Source organism: Delphinapterus leucas, chromosome 20 (genome assembly GCF_059928025.1).
Source record: "Delphinapterus leucas isolate spDelLeu-1000000601 "Yukka" chromosome 20, BTC_Dleu_Yukka2, whole genome shotgun sequence".
NCBI lineage: Eukaryota > Metazoa > Chordata > Mammalia > Artiodactyla > Monodontidae > Delphinapterus > Delphinapterus leucas.
Window position 1 is genome coordinate 41,770,836 of NC_143148.1, and position 22,257 is coordinate 41,793,092.

General features: G+C 50.1%; 2 protein-coding genes and 1 non-coding gene across 7 annotated transcripts in view; 1 reads left to right on the top strand and 2 right to left on the bottom strand.

The window, feature by feature from the left end:
* PHAF1 (phagophore assembly factor 1) overlaps nucleotides 1-18,228 on the top strand; it is a 28,023-nt gene extending 9,795 nt beyond the window's left edge. For 3 of the 5 annotated variants that reach the window (XM_089903199.1, XM_022583507.3, XM_089903200.1), the window contains exons 4-17: nucleotides 384-467; nucleotides 4,916-4,959; nucleotides 6,784-6,863; nucleotides 7,098-7,192; nucleotides 8,027-8,124; nucleotides 8,214-8,326; nucleotides 11,493-11,626; nucleotides 12,013-12,096; nucleotides 14,236-14,318; nucleotides 14,727-14,770; nucleotides 15,146-15,189; nucleotides 15,342-15,400; nucleotides 16,025-16,097; nucleotides 16,740-18,227. In XM_089903199.1, the coding sequence (XP_089759325.1) occupies nucleotides 384-467; nucleotides 4,916-4,959; nucleotides 6,784-6,863; nucleotides 7,098-7,192; nucleotides 8,027-8,124; nucleotides 8,214-8,326; nucleotides 11,493-11,626; nucleotides 12,013-12,096; nucleotides 14,236-14,318; nucleotides 14,727-14,770; nucleotides 15,146-15,189; nucleotides 15,342-15,400; nucleotides 16,025-16,097; nucleotides 16,740-16,826 (1,122 nt within the window). In that variant the 3' untranslated portion in view covers nucleotides 16,827-18,227. Of the gene's footprint in view, nucleotides 1-383; nucleotides 468-4,915; nucleotides 4,960-6,783; nucleotides 6,864-7,097; nucleotides 7,193-8,026; nucleotides 8,125-8,213; nucleotides 8,327-11,492; nucleotides 11,627-12,012; nucleotides 12,097-14,235; nucleotides 14,319-14,726; nucleotides 14,771-15,145; nucleotides 15,190-15,341; nucleotides 15,401-16,024; nucleotides 16,098-16,739 lie in introns of all 5 variants that reach the window. The other 2 variants (XM_089903202.1, XM_089903201.1) reach the window with 2 other exon arrangements.
* Nucleotides 13,607-21,822, bottom strand: B3GNT9 (UDP-GlcNAc:betaGal beta-1,3-N-acetylglucosaminyltransferase 9). The gene has a single exon (XM_089903203.1). It carries the CDS (start codon nucleotides 20,270-20,272, stop codon nucleotides 19,064-19,066), a length of 1,209 nt encoding a protein of 402 aa, XP_089759329.1. The 5' UTR covers nucleotides 20,273-21,822; the 3' UTR covers nucleotides 13,607-19,063.
* Nucleotides 13,799-13,905, bottom strand: LOC115802540 (U6 spliceosomal RNA). Its single transcript, XR_004022999.1, has one exon. It is a non-coding gene; the product is annotated as a U6 spliceosomal RNA (small nuclear RNA).
* Nucleotides 21,823-22,257: the final 435 nt, after the last annotated feature.

The window sequence follows — 22,257 nt, forward strand, 5'->3', positions numbered from 1 at the left end:
GACATAGGTTCAGCTAACATGCATTGACCATTACTTGCTGAGTTTGGATCCTGGCGAGGCCTTTTACAAGGCTTTTATTCCTCATCAACTACTCTGTAGGTTTGACAGCAGTAAACCCATGCTACAAATGTGGACCCGGGACCCTTGAAAGAAAATGGCCTGTATACTCACATAATTTTGGCCTTTTCCCCCAGGTAATAACTCAGAGGCTGGAAGTAGAGGACACTGCGTTCACAAACCAGTTTCTGGCTTCCAAACCTGTCAGCTGTCTACACTTAGATATTCCCTGTACACTGCATTTATGCTATAAGGTTTCAGTGGGTGCTGGTGAGAATACTACATGTTCAGAGTGTGTATTTATTTATTATTTTGGTTTTTTGTAGTCTCCTCTAAGCCATGACCTCATCCTTAACCTGACTCAGGACGGGATCAAACTACTGTTTGATGCTTTCAATCAGAGACTTAAGGTAACTATAAATGACGAGTAAAGTTTCACGTCAGGCTGATTAACGTGTGACGTTGTGGGATGTTTCTGAAACTCATAAGTGGGAGTAGACTTTTGTGTTTTAGAGACAACCACAATATAGGGGACTGAAGCTGTGCCTGTTCCCCTAAAAAGAGAGAAGCTGGAGGTGGATTGGGATGGTTGGAAAGAGGCTGGGAAGGACTCCAGCCCCAGGCTCCAGAGGTGAAGGGGAAAGAGTGTTGAAGATTTGGGAACATGCTGTGGGGAGGGGGCTTTTATGTTGAATAGGAAAATGAGAAGAGCTAAGTATTTGGCATTTATTTTATTTATTTATTTTTGGCTGCGTTGGGTCTTCATTGCTGCACGGGGGCTTTCTCTAGTTGCGGTGAGTGGGAACTCTTCTTCCTTGCGGTGCGTAGACTTCTCATTGTGGTGGCTTCTCTTGTTGCGGAGCACAGGCTCTAGGCACGTGGGCTCAGTAGTTGTGGCGCACGGGCTTAGTTGCTCCGCGGCATGTGGGATCTTCCCAGACCGGGGCATGAACCCGTGTCCCCTGCATTGGCAGGCAGACTCTCAACCACTGCGCCACCAGGGAAGCCCTAGTAAGGTTTTTATATCTTGTTGTTTTGCTTCATTCTTGGGTCAAACAATAAGACTGGGAATATGAAAAATGGAAACTGTTCTTCCTAAAATGCCGAAGCTTGGACCTTAACACCACCAGCACTGAGTTGATTCTTGAGCCCCTTTAAAAGGAAATGTAGGGCTTCCCTGGTGGCGCGGTGGTTGGGGGTCCGCCTGCCAATGTAGGGGGCGCGGGTTCGTGCCCCGGTCCGGGAGGATCCCACATGCCGCAGAGCAGCTGGGCCCGTGAGCCATGGTCGCTGGGCCTGTGCGTCCGGAGCCTGTGCTCCGCAACGGGAGAGGCCACAGCAGTGAAAGGCCCGCATACCGCAAAAAAAAAAGGAAATGTAAACAAACAACTTGCTGGTATGTAGGGTTGTCTTAATTGGCAGTCAAGTTTAGTTTACTAACACCTGTTTCAGTCCACGATGTTTTTAACACACTATTTACAAATGCCTGGACATGAAAGGTTAGTCATGTGACGTCAGACTCATGCCTCAGAGTCATAAGGTTGAATGTGGCTCAGGGCAGTGGCATGCCAGAGCCATCGTCCTGGTTAGGTTATATATAGAGTTGCCTTTCCAAAAGGCTTGGAAGACAACATGGAAAAATGATCTGTACGTGGAATAAGAATTCCTCATTTATGATGGTTTTCCAAAAGGAAAGTTTGATGTGAACATTCTTATCCCCACAACACCCTTGCCTCCTCTTGTAGGCTCAGTCATCCTGTCTTTACTGACCAGAAGTTCCACACTGGCAAAGGGTAGAAGGTGGTCTTCAGTGTGGCTTCATCACAAATTAGGGGAAATTAATCTGTAAACACCTTTACAAAGAGTCATTTGTTTTTAACTTGGTAAATCCACTTTAGGAAACATAACCCAAAAAGATTATGGGGAGGGTAGTAATGCCAGATATTTACAGCAGGGCTTTTCATAGTAATGAAAAGCCAGAAGCAACCTAAATAGACAACAGTGGGGGATAGATAGGCAGCCTACCATAGAGTTACAGCATGGTGAGGACAATGTTATATATTTAGTGAGCACTTAGTACATGTTAGGCACATGGCTGAGTGTTTCCCATGCATTTCCTAATTTAATCTTAACAAGCCTGTAAGTGGTACTTCTTACCAATGAAATAACAGAGGGACAGAGGATAAGTGGTCTAGCTGACACCAAGCTTTTAACCCTATGTTACCAGAGTGCAGTAACTGGCCACTGGGAATAGAAATGGCTGAGGTTTGTTGATGAGTATGGGAAATAGATGTGATAAAAGCTGAAGAAAATAGTGTAAGCATACTACGCAGAAAAGTGAGGAATGGGAAGAGATAGGGTAGAACCTTCTCTCTGCCTTCTGTGGGGTCCCTATGAAGAAAGAGGGGCTGGGGCCCTGCCTGAGCCTCTGGAAACTGAGGAAGTAATCCCTCAGGTGCCTTGGTTGGTACCAAGTCTGACCTCACCCATCTGCCTGCCCCTCCATCCAAGGGCTTCAGAAGCTGCTTCTCCCCGATGCTATGTCCTGCAGTTTCCCCATCCTCTCACTCCCTGTCTATGAGAGAGCATTATGGAATGAGGCTTCACAAGTCACAATCTTTACAGCCACGTGTCTTTTCCTTTCCTATCTTGGGTGCTGCCATGTCTTCTCTTCTAGGGAAATCAAGGTCCTTTCCAGCCCAGAGGGTGGAAAACCATGGACTTCAGATTTCCCCAGCTACTTGTCCCTATGGCCCAGCAAGCTCCGTAGGTCAAAATCTGCTTGTTGATTCTGGCAAGGGACCCAGAGTGCTGACTGTCTTAGAGTCCTTCATGTCACAGGTGCCACACCATAAGTGTTGGTGTGGGCTGTTGGCAGGTGAATGATAGTGTCACAGCAAGAATATCCTGGAGGCCCACAGGGTGAGCGATGGGCAGCCCTTGGGGGATCGTTAGCCAGCCATAGTAGTAGCACTCAAAGAGGCAGAGTGCTTGCCTCTGCTATACAAGCAGGGATTCTGGCTGAGGGTTGAGGCCTCTGCCAGCATGGGACCCCGGCCTCAGTAAAATGGCATACCAGTTTGGCATAACACACTGCCATGCCCAGGCTTTCTGAAGATAGTGTCATGAATCACAGCTATTCCCCTGCCCTTGCATGACCTCTCTTGGCACCACTTTTCATATTTTTGAGCTTCATATTGCCCTTAGCTATCTTCATACCCAGCTGACTCCCTGACATGTGTTGTATACCTCCTCTGTACAAACTAATCAGCCAGACCTCAAGGGGCTTAACTCAGTGGTACCAGTGAACAGCATATGCTAATAGCGGTACCAGTGAGCAGCATATACTAATAGTGTAGGAAAGGGTAGATTGAAGTGCTACAACAGCCCAGCAGAGGGAGTGATTCTTAGCAGCAGGTAGGATCAGAATAGCTGCACCTTATAGTGAAGAGGTGCCCAATTTGTGGTTCAGTTATGATTCTCAAACAAAGTTAGAGACAAGTCTGACCAAGAATGAACTGCCTGTTATGTCTCTGTTCCTGTGACAATGCCAGATGCTCCTGTACCCAGTGTCCCACAGCCCTTCCCAGGATGAAGCCCTGATTGTCAGGGCAAACAGACATTGAACCAGCTCTGCTTGTGCTTCTTCAATGGGGGCCAAACCTCCCAGCTGTAGGATACCAGATGGTGCTCTAGGCCTCAGCCAGCTATGCTACTGCCTGCCTAGCCCTTGACGCCATTGTCATAAAAGACTTCACAACGCTCATTACTTGGCATTGCTAGTGGCTGAGAGTTCGATACCTTTTCCTTTGTCTCATTTCTGAGTTCTTGACATTTCATCTGAGGCTGAACCTTTTGAAACTTCACAAGGGTCCTGAGGTTCTCCAGGTTTGACCAGATGCTCTTCGTTAGGGATATAGCTGAATATTGTCACACTTGACCTAAGCTAAGGTAATATGACTTGTTTTCTAGTAGGATAGACCTCTCCCTCCATCTTTTTTTGTTTTTGTAAACCACAGTATTTTGAAGCTATTTTTGAAAGGGACTTGATTTGGGTTTTTATAATGCAACAAAGTATATAATAAAAGGAAGGGGGCTCAGTATCACCCTTACAGGTTACAGCCTTCACAAACAGCATGAATTTGTTTCTGTGGAGGGTTTTACTGTCCTGTAGCATGGTATGTACAATCTTTTATGTGACCCAGCACTAGATGATATCTAAAAACCTGATGCAGAACATCCATGGACATCTGTTGAACAATCCACTAGAAAGAGGGGTAGGGTGAGTTTATGCTGTGTGTGTGGTATGGGTTTTTCTTCCAGAGTTAAAAATAAGAACAGGGGCTTCCCTGGTGGGGCAGTGGTTAAGAATCCGCCTGCCAATGCAGGGGACACGGGTTTGAGCCTTGGTCCAGGAAGATCCCACATGCCGCGGAGCAGCTAAGCCTGTGCGCCACAACTACTGAACCTGCACTCTAGAGCCCATGAGCCACAACTACTGAAGCCCGCGCACCTAGACCCCGTGCTCCACAACAACAGAAGCACTGCAATGAGAAGCCCATGTGCCACAACAACTGAAGCCCGCGTGCCTAGAGCCCATGCTCCCAACAAGAGAAGCCACCACAATGAGAAGCCTGTGCGCCACAACCAGAGAAGAGCCCGCATGCAGCAACGAAGACCCAACACAGTCAAAAATAAAATAAATAAATTTATAAAAAAAAAAAAAAACGTAATGTGCAGTGCTTCTGGAGAATTTCAACTAGTGATAATTTTTTTTTCTTCACTACTCTATAAATGTCTTTCTAATTAATCTTTTTCAACTGCAGAGCACTAACAGCTCTTAAATTTTTGTTTTTAGGTGATTGAAGTATATGACTTGACTAAAGTAAAGTTAAAATATTGGTAAGTTTTCTCCTGGTATGTGTCATAGGCTTGGTACACAGGGGCTTTATCTACTACCCATATTAAGTTGGTAAAGGATTCCCATCTGCAGCAGTTCTGGGATTACAGCCTGGTGCCATGATTTCCTCCTGCAGCCTCCAAGTCTATTCAGTTTCCTGAGGAAGAGAAGGAAACCTCATTAAGAACACACTGTGTGTAAAACACTTCACATATGTGACAACTTATTTAATCCCACAACAAAGCAGGACCTCAGCTCAGAGGTCTGTGGCTGTCCCCTGGGTCATAGCTACCCTTCCCTGCACGGCCTCTTTTGGCACCTCTTTATGTGTTCATTACCAACAGAGGTGGGACAAACCAGATACATCTGACTTCAAGGCCTATGCTAAAGAGAATGCCAAAAGGATTACTATTTGGGGGGCCAAAATCTGCTTTTTAGAATGAAAATGGGATGTGTTTGTGCCTGTATGATGCACAAATATTTGAACCTCCATTATGGTAAGGCGCTGTGCTGGCATCTAGAATATTCCGTTCAGTAAGCTTCCTTAACAGGCTTACCTTCTCGAGGGTGTGTAAGGGATCAGTTCCTGGGCTGACTCAAGCAGTGTTTGCCAGCAGAGAAGTGGATAAAGCAAATGCATGATAGCACTGACCCCTGCAGATTCTGATTATCTTTTAGTCTTGTTGGGGCCTTCTGTACCTCAGGGTCTGCACTTGAGACCTGCCCTCTTAAGAGACAGTGGTGGGTAAGAGTGAGGGTTCTAGAGTCAGGCTTCCCTGGGTTGGGGTTATGACTTCTTCATTTTATTACTCTGTGAAATTGGGCAAGTCACTTAACCTCTTTGAGTTTGTTTTCTCATCAGAGAAATGAAACCAATAATCAGGTTGCTGGGTTAGGAAGATGACATGAGATAATACTGGTAAAGCATATAGCACAGTGCCTGGTTAAAAACAGCGGTTCCAGATGCAAGCTATTATATATAGAATAGATAGACAACAAGGTCCTACTGTATAGCATGGGAAACTATTTTCAGCATCCTGTAATAAACCATAATGGAAAGACTATGAAAAAGAATGTATATATAATTGAATCACTTTGCTGTACAGCAGAAATTAACAGAACATTGTAAATCAACTATACTTCAATAAAATAAATATTTTAAAAAGCAGAGGTTTTCCATAAGTGATAATTTTTTTAAAGTATTCTTAACCTTAAACATTTTCCTTAAAATTGTAAATGATTTATCTTCATGCTCATTATCTGAGATCATTCGCCTCTCTTTGCTCCCAAGCCCACCCCCCTCCCAGGTATTTTTCCTTTGCTTGGGATCCATTCCTCCCCATCCACATACCCGTTCACCCAATCCATGAGTGCTGGTTCTTCTGCTTGTTAGGAAAACAAGCTGCCTCGCTTGGCTGTACACTTTTAAGACATTCATCCCTTTTTAAGAAAGCTCCTTTTCAAGCAAACTACTAGTATGCATCCTGGGAAAACACATTAACAGTGTCTATTTCTGAGTACTCTTTATCCAAGTCTAAATGCCATGGGGCTGAGGCCAGATTGATTTCCTTCTGAACTGGCCTGGTGGCCACAATTGTCTTGGGAGGTCCTAGAGGACTAATTCTCTGTATCAACCTCAGGAGAATTGACTATTTATGACCTCATTTATTGTCTCTTATTTAAAAGTTCTATAGTTAAACTTTTATTTTGATACAATAGTAGACTCACTCACCTGTGTTTTAAGAGTAACTCTTCAGCCACCATCTCCAATGATCTGTGAGCCCATCTTGCAAAGCCTGGTATTAAAAAGTATCTCTGTTTTTCAGTGGTGTGCATTTCAATTCTCAAGCCATAGCTCCCACCATTGAGCAGATTGACCAGTCTTTTGGTGCGACCCATCCTGGAGGTAAGCCAAGTCCATTTGATTCCTCTGGTCATCTGTAGCCATGTTCCTGTCGGATTTGGGGATTGGTACTTGGGTGTGAAGGAAAGCTCTTTCCTCTTGTTTTCAGTCTAGTAGGTCAGTTCAGAGATGAGACACAAGGAAGGTGTTGCCAGCCATTACTCCCTGCCAGGCTGGTTTGTGTTCACAACTTCTGATGCCATTCAACCATGCCATTTCTTCTCCCCACTCCCACAGTGTACAACTCCGCTGAGCAGCTCTTCCACCTGAACTTCAGAGGACTGTCTTTCTCTTTTCAGCTAGATTCATGGACTGAGGCTCCCAAGTACGAGGTTAGCCTTTGTCTTTCCCTGATATTTATTGCCCGGTGCCCAGGCGATACGGGTCAGCAGAGTACCATTGGAGGAGGCTGGATAGGTGCTCTTTCTTTGGCTTCCTGATCTCTGAGGTCTTCGGAGGCCAATGGGGGGTACAGTGGGGGAAGCTGATAGAACAAAGCCCAGGCTGGCATTCCCAGGAAGAGGGCGCTTTCAACTGAAGAGTGAGGTCGAGCTCACTTTGCAGAGGTAAATCCACGCCGTGTGCTTTAAAACTCCAAATCACCACAGTTTTTCTTAATGGCCTGGAATTTGAGAGAATTCATCCTTAGGCAACAGCATCCTTAGTGTTATGAAATGATAGCTTTTTGTAAGTTTTACATTTTATTAAAGGAGGCATTTCTACATTTTCTCCCTGATGAAGGAATGAAAAACTAAGTAAAATTAAAGATGAACTTGCATGATTAGGTGAATTTATTGACCTGGAGACAGGTTGGACTGTGTGCTTTGACCTGGCCAGTTTTTTTTTTAATATCAAGAGTTTTAATAATCTTGATAAATAAAACAAGCAAACTTCAAAGTTTCTCAGAAACCACAGTCCCATCTTTCTACACTGTAGGTAACCATACCCATTTTTATAGATGAGGAAATAGATACAGAAAATTTGTACCAGGTAAGGCAGTACCAGTAGCAGAGTTCTATCTGAAACTGAGATATTCCAATTCTAAATTCCTTACTTTCGTGACCTGGCCAGTTCTTGAAGACCATATGAGTATCAGGAAAGTGCCAGAGCCTGAGTCACATGGCCCACAGTGTGCTTTTATTAAAATATTTGTCTTGTGTTTGCAGCCCAATTTTGCCCATGGTCTGGCTTCTCTCCAGATACCGCACGGAGCAACTGTGAAACGAATGTACATCTACAGTGGAAACAGCCTACAGGATACCAAGTACGTGTAGGGGAGCACAAGCTTCATGCTAAGGCCATGGGCTCCCTGGGAGGGAGGGCAAAGCCTCTGCTCACTGTGCCTTCCCCCAGGGCTCCCGCGATGCCCCTGAGCTGTTTCTTGGGCAATGTGTACGCTGAGAGTGTAGATGTTCTTCGAGATGGAACTGGACCCTCAGGTTTACGACTTCGCCTACTTGCCGCAGGTCAGTTACTGGCTTTGGGGTGGTGGATTCTCCGTTGTATCCTTGTTGTGATAGTCTAAAATCCCACGTCCTTAGGATAGTTGGTAGAAGACAAATGGTGCTGATGTTTATGGTTAAAAGTTTTCATTTAAATTTGTGAAGGGACAAGACAGTCTTATTTTGAGCAAATCTTAATAAATGGCAGTAAAACTTCTTCCCTCGGCAGGTACATCAGCCTCTGTGTACTTATGTAGCTTTGCAGTGGTTTCTGCGTCCTGGAGATATATCTTATGGGCTCAGTGTTGTATGTTGTCTCGTTTTCCACCCTTTGTGCTAATTTCTCAGAGTAGACTGGCAAGAGGAGTTTGTTGAATTGTGGTATAGCCATACCCTGGTCAGTTTTGTTGACTGAACAAAAAGAGTTGCTGCCTTCAGTAGCTGGTCTCTCCAGGATTCACGCCTTATCTTGTATTTTCTTGTGTGGACAATCTCAACTCCTTCGGACCTTTGGATTATACTTAGTGGTACCGAGATCCTCCTGTGTATAGTTTGCCTCCATAAAGATGGCCTGGGGACTTTGAGCTCCATGATGGGGCTGTGCCTTAATGGAGTTCACATTCTAGCCAGTGTTTGTTTGTAAGCTGGGGTCTTGCATCAGTCTCTGGGGCATCCGTTCTCAACCGTTTAGAGTCTGGTATATAAACTGAACTCACTCCCCTGAACAATTAGACAGTTCACAGCCTCCAGGTTAGAAATTTCTTTTCTTTTCTTTTCTTTTTTTTAATAATTAATTATATATATAATTTTTTAAATAAATTTATTTTTTAGCTGCGTTGGGTTTTCATTACTGGACACAGCCTTTCTCTAGTTGCGGTGATCGGGGTCTATTCTTGCGGTGCATGGGCCTCTCATTGCAGTGTCTTCTTTTGTTGTGGAGCACAGGCTCTAGGCGCACGGGCTTCAGTAGTTGTGGCTCGTGGGCTCTAGAGTGCAGGCTCAGTAGTTGTGGAGCACAGGCTTAGTTGCTCCGCGGCATGTGGGATCTTCCCGGTCCGGGGCACGAACCCGTGTCCCCTGCATCGGCAGGCAGACTCTCAACCACTGCACCACCAGGGAAGCCCCTACAGTGATGCTTTTAACATGGAAAGTCCATTCAATTGTCTTGATCCCCACAATAATTTATAGGATGACTCATTCCAGGGAATCAGAAACTAAAATAGTCTCCTAAAAAGAACTAAGGGTAATTTACCTGAGGAGGCTTCAGGTAGAGTGAGACAAGAGAGGAGGCTCACCTGTAAAGGGTGTCTCCCCTGTAGCCCTACCTGGACATTCACAAGTATCTGGTACTTGGAGACATGGGCACACAGTCCACCTTGACAGGACTTTTGGTGGGTTCCATAGGTCACCCAGGCTTGCCTAAGTGCAGGATTTATAGACAGAGGTTAATGTAGACCGTGGTTTTTCCCAAGACCTAGTTAATGTACACACAGCTGTGTGTGTGTATGTGTCAGGAGTGGGATTTGAAACAGCTCTTATTTTGCCACTCAGTTTATATGTGCTGTGACTTAAGACTCTTGGGTTAGTTGGAGAACTCAGTACCTCTTTGTTTCAGAGTTTGGATCCCTGAAGTCTTCTGTATATAACAAATGGATTGTTATACAAGAAAGAGCTTTGTCAGCTATAAAGCCCTGTGTAGAGTAAGGTGATGGTGGTGGTTATCATGGTACCAGGAATTGCAGTCCTTGGTTTCTTGGCTTCCTTTTATAATTTTGAGCAAAACACTTTGTCTTCTCATCCACAGAATGGGGGAAATTTTACCCTTGGTGTGTCTGTTGCTATTCCACAACCACTTCTGTGTATGTGTGTGTTTAACTAGAACCATTTCTGAAATGTATTAGGCAAAGTCAGGGTTGAAAGATTCTTCCCAACGAAGAAACTTCTGGCAAATCAGGTTTTTTTCTTTCTCCCACTTGCCTGGTTTGTCTCTTTTGAGTGTTAGTGGGTCTGGTGTTTGTAGAATTAGGGAGTTAAAAGTTAGTGTGTGCTTTGCTCTTGGCTCTTTTATAGAGTGATCTTCAGGTCCAGTCTCAGGTTGGGGGTTACCATTGAGAAGTACTTTTTTTTTTTAATATATTTTATTTTTATTTGTTATTTTTGGTTGTGTTGGGTCTTCATTGCTGCATGCGGGCTTCCTCTAGTTGCAGTGTACAGGCTTCTCATTGCGGTGGCTTCTCGTTGCGGAGCACAGGCTCTAGAGCGTGGGCTTCAGTAGATGCAGCACGTGGGCTTAGTAGTTGTGGCTTGTGGGCTCTAGAGCACAGGCTCAGTAGTTGTGGCGCACGGCCTTAGTTGCTCCGTGGCATGTGGGATTTTCCCGGATCAGGGCTTGAACCCATGTCCCCTGCATTGGCAGGCAGATTCTTAACCACTGCGCCACAAGAGAAGCCCCAAGAAGTACTTCTTTTTTTTGGGGGGGTACGCGGGCCTCTCACTGCTGTGGCCTCTCCCGTTGCAGAGCACAGGCCCCAGACGTGCAGGCTCAGCGGCCACGGCTCATGGGCCCAGCCGCTCCGCGGCATGTGGGATCCTCCCGGACCAGGGCACAAACCTGCGTCCCCTGCATCGGCAGGCAGACTCTCAACCACTGCGCCACCAGGGAAGCCCCCCCAAGAAGTACTTCTTAACGTAAATCCTTGTATCTTGTCAGGACCTAGAAAGTGGCAAGCTATAATAAGCACCCATTTATATATTTCCGTAGCACCTGTGCTGCTGTTTATTGTACCACAGTTGTGATGGCCTGATTGGAATCTTCATGCCATAAGCTCCAGTGTGGGCAGAGACTGCGCCTGTTCTGCTCACCATTGTTTCCTCAGCATCTAGCAAAGTGTCCTAGCCCATGGTGTCAATGACTGAGTATTTGCCGAGTCAGTGAATGACTTTTCTAGAGCTCTGTATCACTTTTGTGGGATTGAGTGAATCTCTCACATTATTTTGAGTAGATAGTGATCTCTTCTAGCATCTCAAGTCCTGGTGACCTGGTACTTCAGCTTACATGCAGTCTTTCCCCTCAGCCAAACCTGATAATGCAGCGTGCAGCCACTGGCCTCTCTAGGGCTCCCGGGACCCTGGGCTGCAGGGTCACAGGCTCTGACTGGGAACCTGACCACCTGTACCTTGTTCTCTCCAGGTTGTGGACCCGGCTTATTAGCAGATGCCAAGATGCGGGTATTTGAACGCTCAGTGTATTTTGGCGATTCCTGCCAAGATGTTCTTAGCATGCTTGGCTCTCCACACAAGGTCTTCTACAAGTCAGAAGACAAGGTAGGGAAAATGTGTTTATAAAGTGAATAGGTGGTGTCTCTCTCTCTCTCTTTTTTTTTAATCAACTTTAACTTAATACTGAGTAAATGTAAACTGCTGTTTTCCCATAGGACCTGCTGTATTAAAGCTGATGGAAAAGTAAATTGAAAGCTCTTTTCCGACCCCTGTTGGTCAGATTGTTGTGCCTTTCCTTGGAGACCAAGGCACAGTCTATAGTCAACCAAAGCTGGCTGGGTTGTTCGGCACGAGCATGTGGGACTCCCACACTCTTGCTTCCCCAACAGATTAACGTTATACAAGAAACACAATTTGTAGATTCATTTAATCCAAGAATTAAATGTATTAAGGGGTTGGATTTTAATTCATTGTTATTTTTTCCCCAACAGATGAAGATTCATTCTCCTTCTCCTCATAAGCAAGTTCCATCGAAGTGCAATGACTACTTTTTTAACTACTTCACTCTCGGAGTGGTAAGTTGTGATTCCTTAGAGAAGGGTTCCATTTCTGTGGGAGTGTGCAGTGCCCCTGGGCATACCTGTGTGCATACATGCAGCTTTCACCATGCCTGGCTGCAGGAAACCTCGCCCTAGCTGGCTTTACCAGGGTCGTCTTGCATTGGCATTGGTACCCCCAAAGTAGACCTTTCCTGTCACCACCATTGCTGAGAAACACTGGGTCCTCTGGTATGTCTTCATTTCTTTTCTGAGAGAAACATGCTCCACAAGTAGAGGCTGCAGGAGTCATTCAGGTTAAGATATTTTGGGAACTGCTGTTTTGTAGAGCATAGGACCCTCTTCTGGAGCCAAAAAACAGGTAGACAAAAAAGGCTTAAAGTCTGGGAGTGTGCTTGTGTATTTTTAGGGGATCGTCCCAGAGGCATTGCTGCGGCCCTGTGCTCTGGACGTACGGTGCTGAATGGAGCTGTGGCCATCAGTGCTGACAGTCCAGCTGGTAGATGTGTGTGTGAGAGAAATGATAGTGTAAAGAAAACTGCACCAGCAGGATAGAGCTCAGAGGGTAGGGCTAGCCTGGATATTGGGTTTTCTAACCTTTCAGGTTTCTAGGGCCTGGGACCCAGAAGCAGCAAAGAAATGGTACACTCCAGAGAGGGAGAAAGGAGGAGGACTGGGTCTGCCAGTGTGGAAAAGACCAAAGAGGAGCCGGGAGTAGCAGGGGAGAGGCAATGGGATCATAAACTCTTGAGGGTAGGATGGTGGCAGGAGGGAATGGCACAGTTGTAAGCTGAACCTCTTTTTTTTTTTTTTTTTTTTTTAATGTTTATTTTATTTATTTATTTGGTTGCACTGGGTCTTAGCTGCAGCAGGCAGACTCCTTAGTTGCAGCTCACCAGCTCCTTTAGTTGCAGCACGTGTGCTTCTTAGTTGGGGCTCACCAGCTCCTTAGTTGTGGCAGGTGGGCTCCTTAGTTGCAGCATGCATGTGAGATCTAGTTCCCTGACCAGGGATCGAACCCGGGCCCCCTGCATTGGGAGCGTGGAGTCTTAACCACTGCGCCACCAGGGAAGTCCCAAGCTGAACCTCTTTTTGAGTTCTCAAGGGCCAGTGATGATAGGTGTCAGGGAAGATGGAGCGAATGGACCAGCCCTGATGGGACATGGTGTGGCTATTGGTGGAGGGCTGGAGTCAGGGGTAACCCTGGGGTCTCAGGCAGAACAGCTGACAGGATATGAACCTGAGAAGGGTGTGGCGGGGTACGAAGAGGTGTTTGATAGGCAGTGTCAAATCCAGATCTGAGTCCTGGCTAGAGGCTAGCCTTTACTTCAGTTCCAAGGGTTGCTGACTCCCACAGAGAGGGCCTGTGGAAGCCAGAAGGGTCTGGCAGGTCATGGCATTCAGAATAGCCAGGTGCCTTGAGTCCCTTGAGAGTCAGGTGGCCCCTGAATCTTCTTGTTAGCCTGTAAGCCAAAATCTGTGCTCGGTTACCTTTTTTTTTTTTTTTTTTTTGCGGTACGCGGGCCTCTCACTGTTGTGACCTCTCCCGTTGCGGAGCACAGGCTCCAGACGCGCAGGCTCAGCAGCCATGGCTCACGGGCCCAGCCGCTCCGCGGCATGTGGGATCTTCCCGGACCGGGTCATGAGCCCGTGTCCCCTGCATTGGCAGGCGGACTCTCAACCACTGCGCCACCAGGGAAGCCCTTTTTAACGTCTTTTAAAAAATATGGAACACTTCACGAATTTGCATGTCATCCTTGTGCAGGGGCCATGCTAATCTTCTCTGTATCGTTCCAACTTTAGTATATGTGCTGCTGAAGCAAGCACTCGGTTACATTTTTTATCAGGTGTTTTTGGTCAGGAAAGATGTCCCTGACCGTGTTTGAGTTCCCAAGCAGTGGGAGCTGTAGTCCCTTGTGCCTTTTGGGCCTACTGGTACAAGGTTTGGAATGACGAGGCCTGTAGATGGTTCGATGTATGTCGTCATCCCTTCGCACTCAGCCTCAGCTGTCCCCTTGATTGTTATTTGGGAGAAAGCTGTTCCCCAAGGGCATCCCCATTGTGGAGTGGGTGTCTCTAAGTTGGACATGCCCTCGAAAGCCCCCTGCCCTGCCTCAGTAACTTTCCCCACTTGGGCATCCTTGTTTTCTATCCCAGGACATCCTCTTTGATGCGAATACACACAAAGTGAAGAAATTTGTCCTACACACCAATTACCCTGGACATTATAATTTTAATATGTGAGTATACCTGTACCTGCCCCTCCAGGAAAGAGAGCTTGTGGCTTTGGATGTTTGCTATTTCATGGAAAGCAAACATTTCCTGAGTGTTGGCTCTGTTCCTGGTATAGTACCCATTTCCTTATATCTCTCCATTTATACCCATTTTACAAATAGGGAAATAGATTCAGAAAGCTTGGCCTCTTATCTGAGGTGATAGGGTCTTCAGAGCCCCCAAGCTGTGCCCTTTTTGGTTTGACTCCAGTGCCCAGATCTGGCCTCTCCCAGGGAACACTGTGTCAGGCCCAGAGCCAGGGCTTTGGGCAAGTGTGCTTGATCCTGTTTTTCCTGGGGTGCAGAGTTGAGATGTGGGGGTGGTCAAGGCCTCCCAAGGGGTTCAGCCTTTACCCATCTGCCTTCTTTCTCTAGTTATCACCGCTGTGAGTTCAAGATCCCACTAACTGTAAAGAGAGGTGAGTAGTCAGTGTCCTCAGGGTAAGGAAAGGATTTTAGAATCAATCTCTCATGATGAGAAGAGATTGATCCATGCAGAGAGGGTGGCAGTGGTTGGGTTTGTGGCATCTTTGCCCACCTGCTCCTGCCCATAGCCTCAGCTCCTCTGGGTTGGGCTCTGTGTTCTGGGGCCCACAGTGTTCTTGGTCTGTAGTCTCCTGGAGGCCCTCAAGGTCTTATCCTGTGACCATGGGATTGCTGGTTTCCGAACTTCAATCCCAGTGCATAGGGTGGCTAGGACTGGGGTCACAGGTGGGCTGAGACATCTACCTGAGCAGGTGTGGAACTGAATCTGGGCCAGGCCAGATACCAACCACCCTGTGTTGTCTTTTCAGAAAACACAGATGGTCAGACAGAAACATGCACGACCTACAGCAAGGTAAGCTCCTATTTTCCCACCTGATGCAGTCTGAAAATGAGGTAGGCATGAGTCTGCCAGCAGTCTGGGTTCCCATGTCCTTTGGGCCAGCCATTTGTCACGGGTAGGGTCGGGTCCCTGCTAATCCCCTGTCACCCGCATCCCTCTTACAGTGGGACAACATCCAGGACCTCCTGGGCCACCCTGTGGAGAAACCTGTTGTCCTGCACAGGTGAGCGGGAGGTTGCTGCCTCTGATCACCCCATCCGGGTCCTCACAGCCCAGAAGGCCCAGGGAGCCCTAGCAGTGGGTATGGCTTAATGACAGAAACGACAAACTTCTGATGTTGCCACAAACATGCTTCCTGCTGCAACCCTGCGTGTTAGGACTAGGCCAGCTGTTCTGCATGTTTACTCACACCAGAGAGGCTGCCCCTTGGGATAGCTCCCCCCTCTCCCACCTACCTCCAGGTATGGGGACCTTTTTGCCTCTAGTTATTCAGAAAGGGAGGCAGTTTTGACTAGCTGTCCTGGGCCCCCTTTTCCCTATCAAAGCTGCAACCTGCTTTAGTTCACAGCCCAATACCTGGTTGCATCCTGCCTGACGCTCCCTCTCCCTCCTGACTTTGCACCACTCCAGTCCAACTGCATGTTAACTTTCTGTGCCAGCTGGACTATGTAGGATTTGGTGCTTGAATGAGACCCATCACTATGCCTAGGACCTCAAGGGCCTGTGTGGGAAACACTCACAGCTATGAGGGACCACTGGCTAATAGCCCCCATCCCAAAAGGAACCGGATGCCCTGCCTGGCCTTGGCCTCTGTCTGCCCCTCTAACTGTGGCTTCCCCGGCCTCAGGTCCTCCTCCCCGAACAACACCAACCCATTTGGCTCCACGTTCTGCTTTGGTCTTCAGCGGATGATCTTTGAGGTAAGCCCTGGGGGTTGAGTGGCCGGTGGTCATGGCGAGGACAGGCAAGTGATTGAGAGGGAGATTGGGGAGGGCCTGAGGGCCCTGCTGGGCAGGTTAATCCAACAAGATGAGAGGAAATGGGGATCCCACATTTATATTTGAAAATGTGAGTACAATAGGAAAGGTAACCACAGAGCAAGTGGGGCTCAGTCCGGGGGTGTTGGGGGCCTTTAAATGCCATGTGAATGAATGTGCTGTGGGGTGAGTGGCTATAGAGGCCCCACTGGCTTGGGAGAAGAATGGGCTGCCCCTGTTTTCCCATCTGGATGCCATACCTTCAGCAGACCTCTAGCAGTTCCAGAAGGACTGGACAAATGGGTGTGGTGAAGTTTATATATCCCAGAGAAACAGGCAGACACAGGAGCAGAGATGCCCCCCTTAGCATGAGTTGGGGGGTGTTGAGGGGTCAGTCCAGCCCCGTGTGCAGGTGGGTTGCACACACAACCTCCAGCCCCTGTGCACAGGAGCTGCCTCAAGTCCCTTCTCTTCAGTCACAGCACAGGACTGATGCCACTGCCGGTTTTTGTGGGTCTGATTGCCTGCTCTGCTTACATCCCTTCAACTCCTCCCCCTTGATTCGCTGTCCTCTTCTCATAACAGGTCATGCAGAACAACCACATTGCCTCAGTGACCCTTTATGGCCCCCCCAGGCCTGGTGCCCACCTGAGAACCGCGGAACTCCCCTAGGAACATCACCACCCATGCCCCTCTGCCCCATGGAACTGTGTATCGCATCCTGTTCAGCAGGCCACCCTGTGGGTTTTCTTGGACACCTTGCCAGTGTGGAAGGGCTGTTGTGGTATTTTGAGGTGGGGCTCAGGCTGGGTGCTCTGCCATGGGGTGAGAGGCCCAAATATTCTTCTGTGCGATCTCAGCCTGCTGGTGCCAACAGGGGACACAGACTGCAAAGAGAAGCACAAACTCTGAGCCTTGATACCTGGACCCTGGAGCTCTCGACTAACATGTAAGGAGACAGGGTTCTGTCTCCCCTGTCCCCAACACATTGGGAAAACTTGGGGCTCTTTCTCTGGCTGAGGACACAGGCACCCAGACAAGGACAGGGTCCTGCCTTTGGCCCAACATTGCCACATGACCCTTAAGGCAAGCAGGTAGCATGTCCGTAGTACTTGGTTGCAACTTTTGCACTACATCCACTTTAGTTACTTGATGAGCTGGCTGTGGCCAAGGTGGCCCACTTGCCCTTCCCTGTTTCTTTCTTGCACGTGCTCCCTGCCAGGCCCAGTAGGCACACCGAACTGGTTGAAACACAACTTTCTACTATCAAGGTATGTGCCCAGGCCTGGTTCCCACCCCTCTTGGAGCCAGCCTTCAAGGCCGCCTGTTCCCCTACTCTGCCCCAACCTGGCTGGCAGGGCTGCATGTTTCCATCCTGTTTGCCTCTTTGTTTTAATGCCAAAGTTTTAGCCAAAGACATCTTCCTTCTTTTTTTGTGTTTCAGCATTCTGTTCTGCACTGTGGGCTTGGCCCCCCTGCCTCAGCTCTGGGCAGTGTCCCCTGGCTGGGCCCATTCACGGCTCAAGGCCTCTGGGGCTCATGGAGGGCTGGGCTGCTCAGTCTCTTCGTGGGACTTGCTAAGGAAAGTAGCATATGTGCTTTAAAAATATTAATCCTTTTGAAAAGAATTGAGAAGAGAAATGTATAATTTTATCCCATTTTTAATATTTTGGTCTAGCAACTTGTGATACATAGATGACAATTTTGTGAGTTTTTCAAATGTGTGTACAGATTTTTGTAAATATGACTCTTTTGTAATTAACTCATGTACAGCCTCATCCTGTATAGTTTAACAATGAATGTGCAGGGGACCTGCCCTGGGCGCCTGTGTGGTGCCTGGGCCTACAGCCAGGCTTGTGTGGCGTTCCCATGACTTTGTGACTGGTGTCTTCCCGTGTGGACTGTGGCCTGGCCAGAGACCCTCACACATCCCACTGTGGGGCAGCCAGGACTGTTCCCATCCTCCTAGCATGGGGGAACCTTCCTCATGCCCTGCCCGTACCCCTCCTCCAATAAAGACCTATGCCCTCCACGACAGCTCCCCATGTGCTGTTGCTGGGATGTTTATACTAAAATGAGCGTGGAGGCGTTGATTTTTTTGAGAAAGGGGGTGGTTGAAGAATATGGGGAAACTTACAGCTGGAGGAGTCATCTTAGAAAAAGGTTCCTTGGCTCCTCTGAAGGGGGTAGCACAGGCTCCAGTGGGAGAATGGCACAGTTGTGTGGGTGTAGTAGGTGGGTAGCTGGATATGGGGGAAGACTAGGTAGGACAATGCGCTCAGTCCCTGTGTGTCTCCATCCCTAATGTTCCAGCTAGTCCAGGGCTCAGGAGGGCTTGGCCCCAGGAAAGCAGATCTAAAGACCTAGACGTGGCTAAGAATGCAGTTTGAAGGGGCAGATAGGAAGCAAAACACCTACTTGCAGATTGAGTTGTGGCAGAATGGCTGCCGGTTCCATGAGGACTGAGGCCAGGCCCCTACCCATCCCTGTGGGGTCCAGCCTTGAGAAAGATCTGCATTTGTTGGCCTCACTCTAGGGGTTCCAAACTAAGAAGTATGGTCAGATTCCATGAGCCTCTGCCACCCCCACCCCCACCCACCTCCCTACTAGGAGGACCAGGCACGTTCACCTGCTTGGCAAAGAGCCTGGTTCTCCACCACCTCAGCCCTGGCTGTCTCAAAGGGCCACCATTAGATTGGTTCCAGATCACCTCCCAATAGGGTGTGTCAGCAGGAACCAACCTCAATCTTCACTCCCTGGGACCTTCTGGAGGAAGACACCTGGATGCCCCTTTCTGGGGAAGAATCACATACACAGCACTAATCCGCCTGGGAAACCTACCCTTCAAGCTACCTCCCACTTACCTCCTGGGTCTGAATGAGGGGGACTTATCGAGCTGTGACAGGTGGCTAGGGGGCCCACTGGAAGGGACCCGCAGCGACAGGCCATGGATGCGCACAGGCTGGCCCGTGTGGCCGGTGCAGCAAGTGCCACATAAGCCATATGTCAGCAGCCGAGAGCCCGTGCACTACAACCAGCTCGCGGTAAAAGCAGGGGTCGAAGGTGCGGAGGTGCGGAGCGGCTGAAGGTCGAGGGATGCCAAAGGTGCGGAAAGCAGGGTGAGGCTCAGGCGTGAGACGCAGGCGCTGTAGACACATGCCCAAAAAGACGTCGTCAATGGGGAAAAGCTCAACCTGCGCGCAGGCACCGGCCAGGCGGCGCAGCGTGGCCCGCGAGAGAACGAAGCCGCCGCCGCCTGCGTAGGCCGGGTAGGCGGGCAGGCCGTACACAGCCTCAGGGATGTAGTACTTGCTGGCCCGCACGCGGATTGGCCGCGCCTGCACTATCACGTCACCTGCAAGCAGGTCCTGCTCCGGGTCCCTTGGCGCCAGGAACTCCAGCAGGTTTCCCACGTGCACAAACACGTCGGCGTCGCCCTTAAAGACGAAGCGCACGTCGGGGCAGTAGGCGGAGGCCCAGGCCAGAAAATGGATCTCCTTGAGCGTTAGGTTGAAGAAAGTGTCGTCGAAGGCCCAGAGCAGGATGTCCGCGTACGCACGGCTCTCAGCACGCAGCAGGGCGCTCCAGTGCGTTCGAGTGCCCGCCCCCTCCGCGTCTGCCCCGTCTGTGCCCGCGCCCCGGGGCACGCCCAGCAAAAACACCCGGCGCACTAGCGCCCCCTGCACGCGACCCTCAGCACCCCACGTCTGGCGCACTGCTTGGCGCCGCTCGAAGTCCGCAGCCACCGACTTGACGGCGATGAGCAGGTCGGGTCCGCCGGGGGGTGCGCCATTTCCTCGGCACTTGTGCGCCTGGTTAATGAGGAGAGGGAAGCGCCGCTGGTCCTTGGCTCGAAGATAGCGGCCAAAGTCAAAAGGTCCCGTGGGCGTGGGCGGCTCCGGCGTATCCTCTTCGTAGGCCGGCGGGGCTGCGCCCGCGTCCGGCGCCTGAAATACACGGAGCCCCGGGGTGGGCCCCGGCGCCGCCCTCCCTTGAGCTCGCGGCGCGTTCGTCGTCGGGGCCGCGCCATCGCGCTGCGCATAGAGCAGGAGGCCGAGGGCGGCGCCGAGGAGCAGCGTGAGCGACGCTTCTCCGCGTAGGCGCAGCCTCCGCCTCATGTCCGCCTGGCAGGCGCCCGCGGCCCCTGCGGAGAGACTCAGTCAGGGGCTCAAGACAAGGAAGCCAGCAGCCGGCAGGGGCTCCGGCCCCGCCCTCCCCGGGGGTAGGGCGCGGGAGACCACACGCCTGGGGTCTCCAGCTGCCGGCTGTTCATCCCCCTCCGTTGTCCTCCTACTTTGGGCCCTGACCCCCCACCGGGATGGGCACCCTGAAGGGGCAAGAAGTTCCTCCTAATAGCCGACTCCCACCCTCTCAGCTCCGGCCTAGCACGGTGCCCCAGAGCCAGAACAGGGAGACGCGGAGCCTCGGCCCCACCCTCTTCCCGCGTTGAGGCTGAATCCCTTCTACCCATCCCTACCCACCACGGCGGTCCTTGGGATCCTGATACACGTTCGGCCCTTGGGAGCGGCGTGGCCCCGGATGCCGGGGCCTCCGGGGCTCAGCGCGGGGTCCCAAGGGCGGCCATGGACGGGGCCTGGGCCAAATGCAACGTTGGCAGGAAGGGGGGCCGGGGCCGCTGCCACGTGACCCTACAGCTGTGTGCGCCCGGACATCTGGAGCTCAGTCAGCTCCGCCCTGGCGCTGCCGGAGCGCTGTCTCCTAGTGGAGACTAATCTCTGAGAGGGATCCTCACGGTCAGCTCTCTCTGGGAAGCTCAAAGAGGTGAGTTCTGGTCTCCGTGCAGGCTCAAACTTCCCAATTCTGCCTTTCCGGCGGACGGGAAGAAGCATTAACCTTTCTGGTTAGTTTCCCCACCCCTGCCTCTCCGGAGCAGAAAGGGCCTGGGCTGGGCAGGAGCCCCAGCGCAGGAGGGCTTGGCATCGACCCCTCCCAGGCCATCCTTGGAAGTGCCTCTCCTCAGCTTTCCAGGAGCCCTGGTTCCGCAAGACAGGGTCCAAAAAGTGCCCCGGATACATGGCTGCCTCCTCTCTCCTGGCTCTGCCATGCCCGCCAGCAGACACACCACGCACACAAGGACCAACAAAACTGCATGCGCAATTCTCACAACCCTGGCAGCAGCTGTCATTGATCATGCCCAGATGGGGGACGCTGCCCCTCAGGGAGTTAAGTGACTTGCCCAGGATCGTACAGGCAGAAGGTAAGAGCACTGTCCCAGATCTTCTGGAATTCAGTCCAAGACTCTTTCCTCTGTCCTCCCTTGCCCCTCTCCCTATCCATCCACTTGGATGCAGGAGAGGGGGGCCAACCCTGTCTGCTTTAACTTCACAGGTGAGCACTTCAGTCTGTCTCTCCAGAGGCAGTTCTGAGTTCTTTAGTCCCTAGTGCCCCAGGCCATCATCACCTCCTGCAGGAAGAAATAACCAAGCCTGGGCCCACTGCAGGCCAGGTAGGGCTGGCAGGGATTGGTTTAGCTTGGGGGACTCCTGAAGTAGACCAGTGAGCAAAGGGTTTGATGTGGACACAGGCGGGCAGAGAGGCGCTCTGGAGATTGGGGCCCAGGCCTTGCCCAGCTCTGGCTGCCACCTCTCTCTTCTTGGAACTCAGAGCCTCCAGGTCCCAGCCATGCAGTGGGGCCTGGAGTAGACAACACCCACCCCACCCCGCCCCGCCCCACCCCACCCAAGAGTTTCTGAGGGCAGACTGTGAGAACCAGCACTGCTACCCAGTGCCATCCTCTTTCCAGTGGCTGTGACTGCGCCTTCTGACTTCTTCCCACCAATATTCTCCCTTACAAAATAAACCCTCTGACCTGAGCCTCCCTCTCCCGGTCACAGACTTCTCAGGAGTCCTCTACTCCGGCTGTCTCTGCTGCCTCACCTCCCATCCCTCCTGTGGTCTGGTTTCAGGCTGTCCACACCGTGTCCCAGAAACAGCCCCCACCTAGTAACCTTTTCCCTGACTCCAGTGGACACTCCGCAGCTTTGACAGATTTGCAGCCTCCATCACAGCAGGTGGGTATTCCCCTGGCTTCCAAATCTGGTTTTCCTCCTTGCAATTTGGGTTGCTCTTTTTTCTGGTTGGT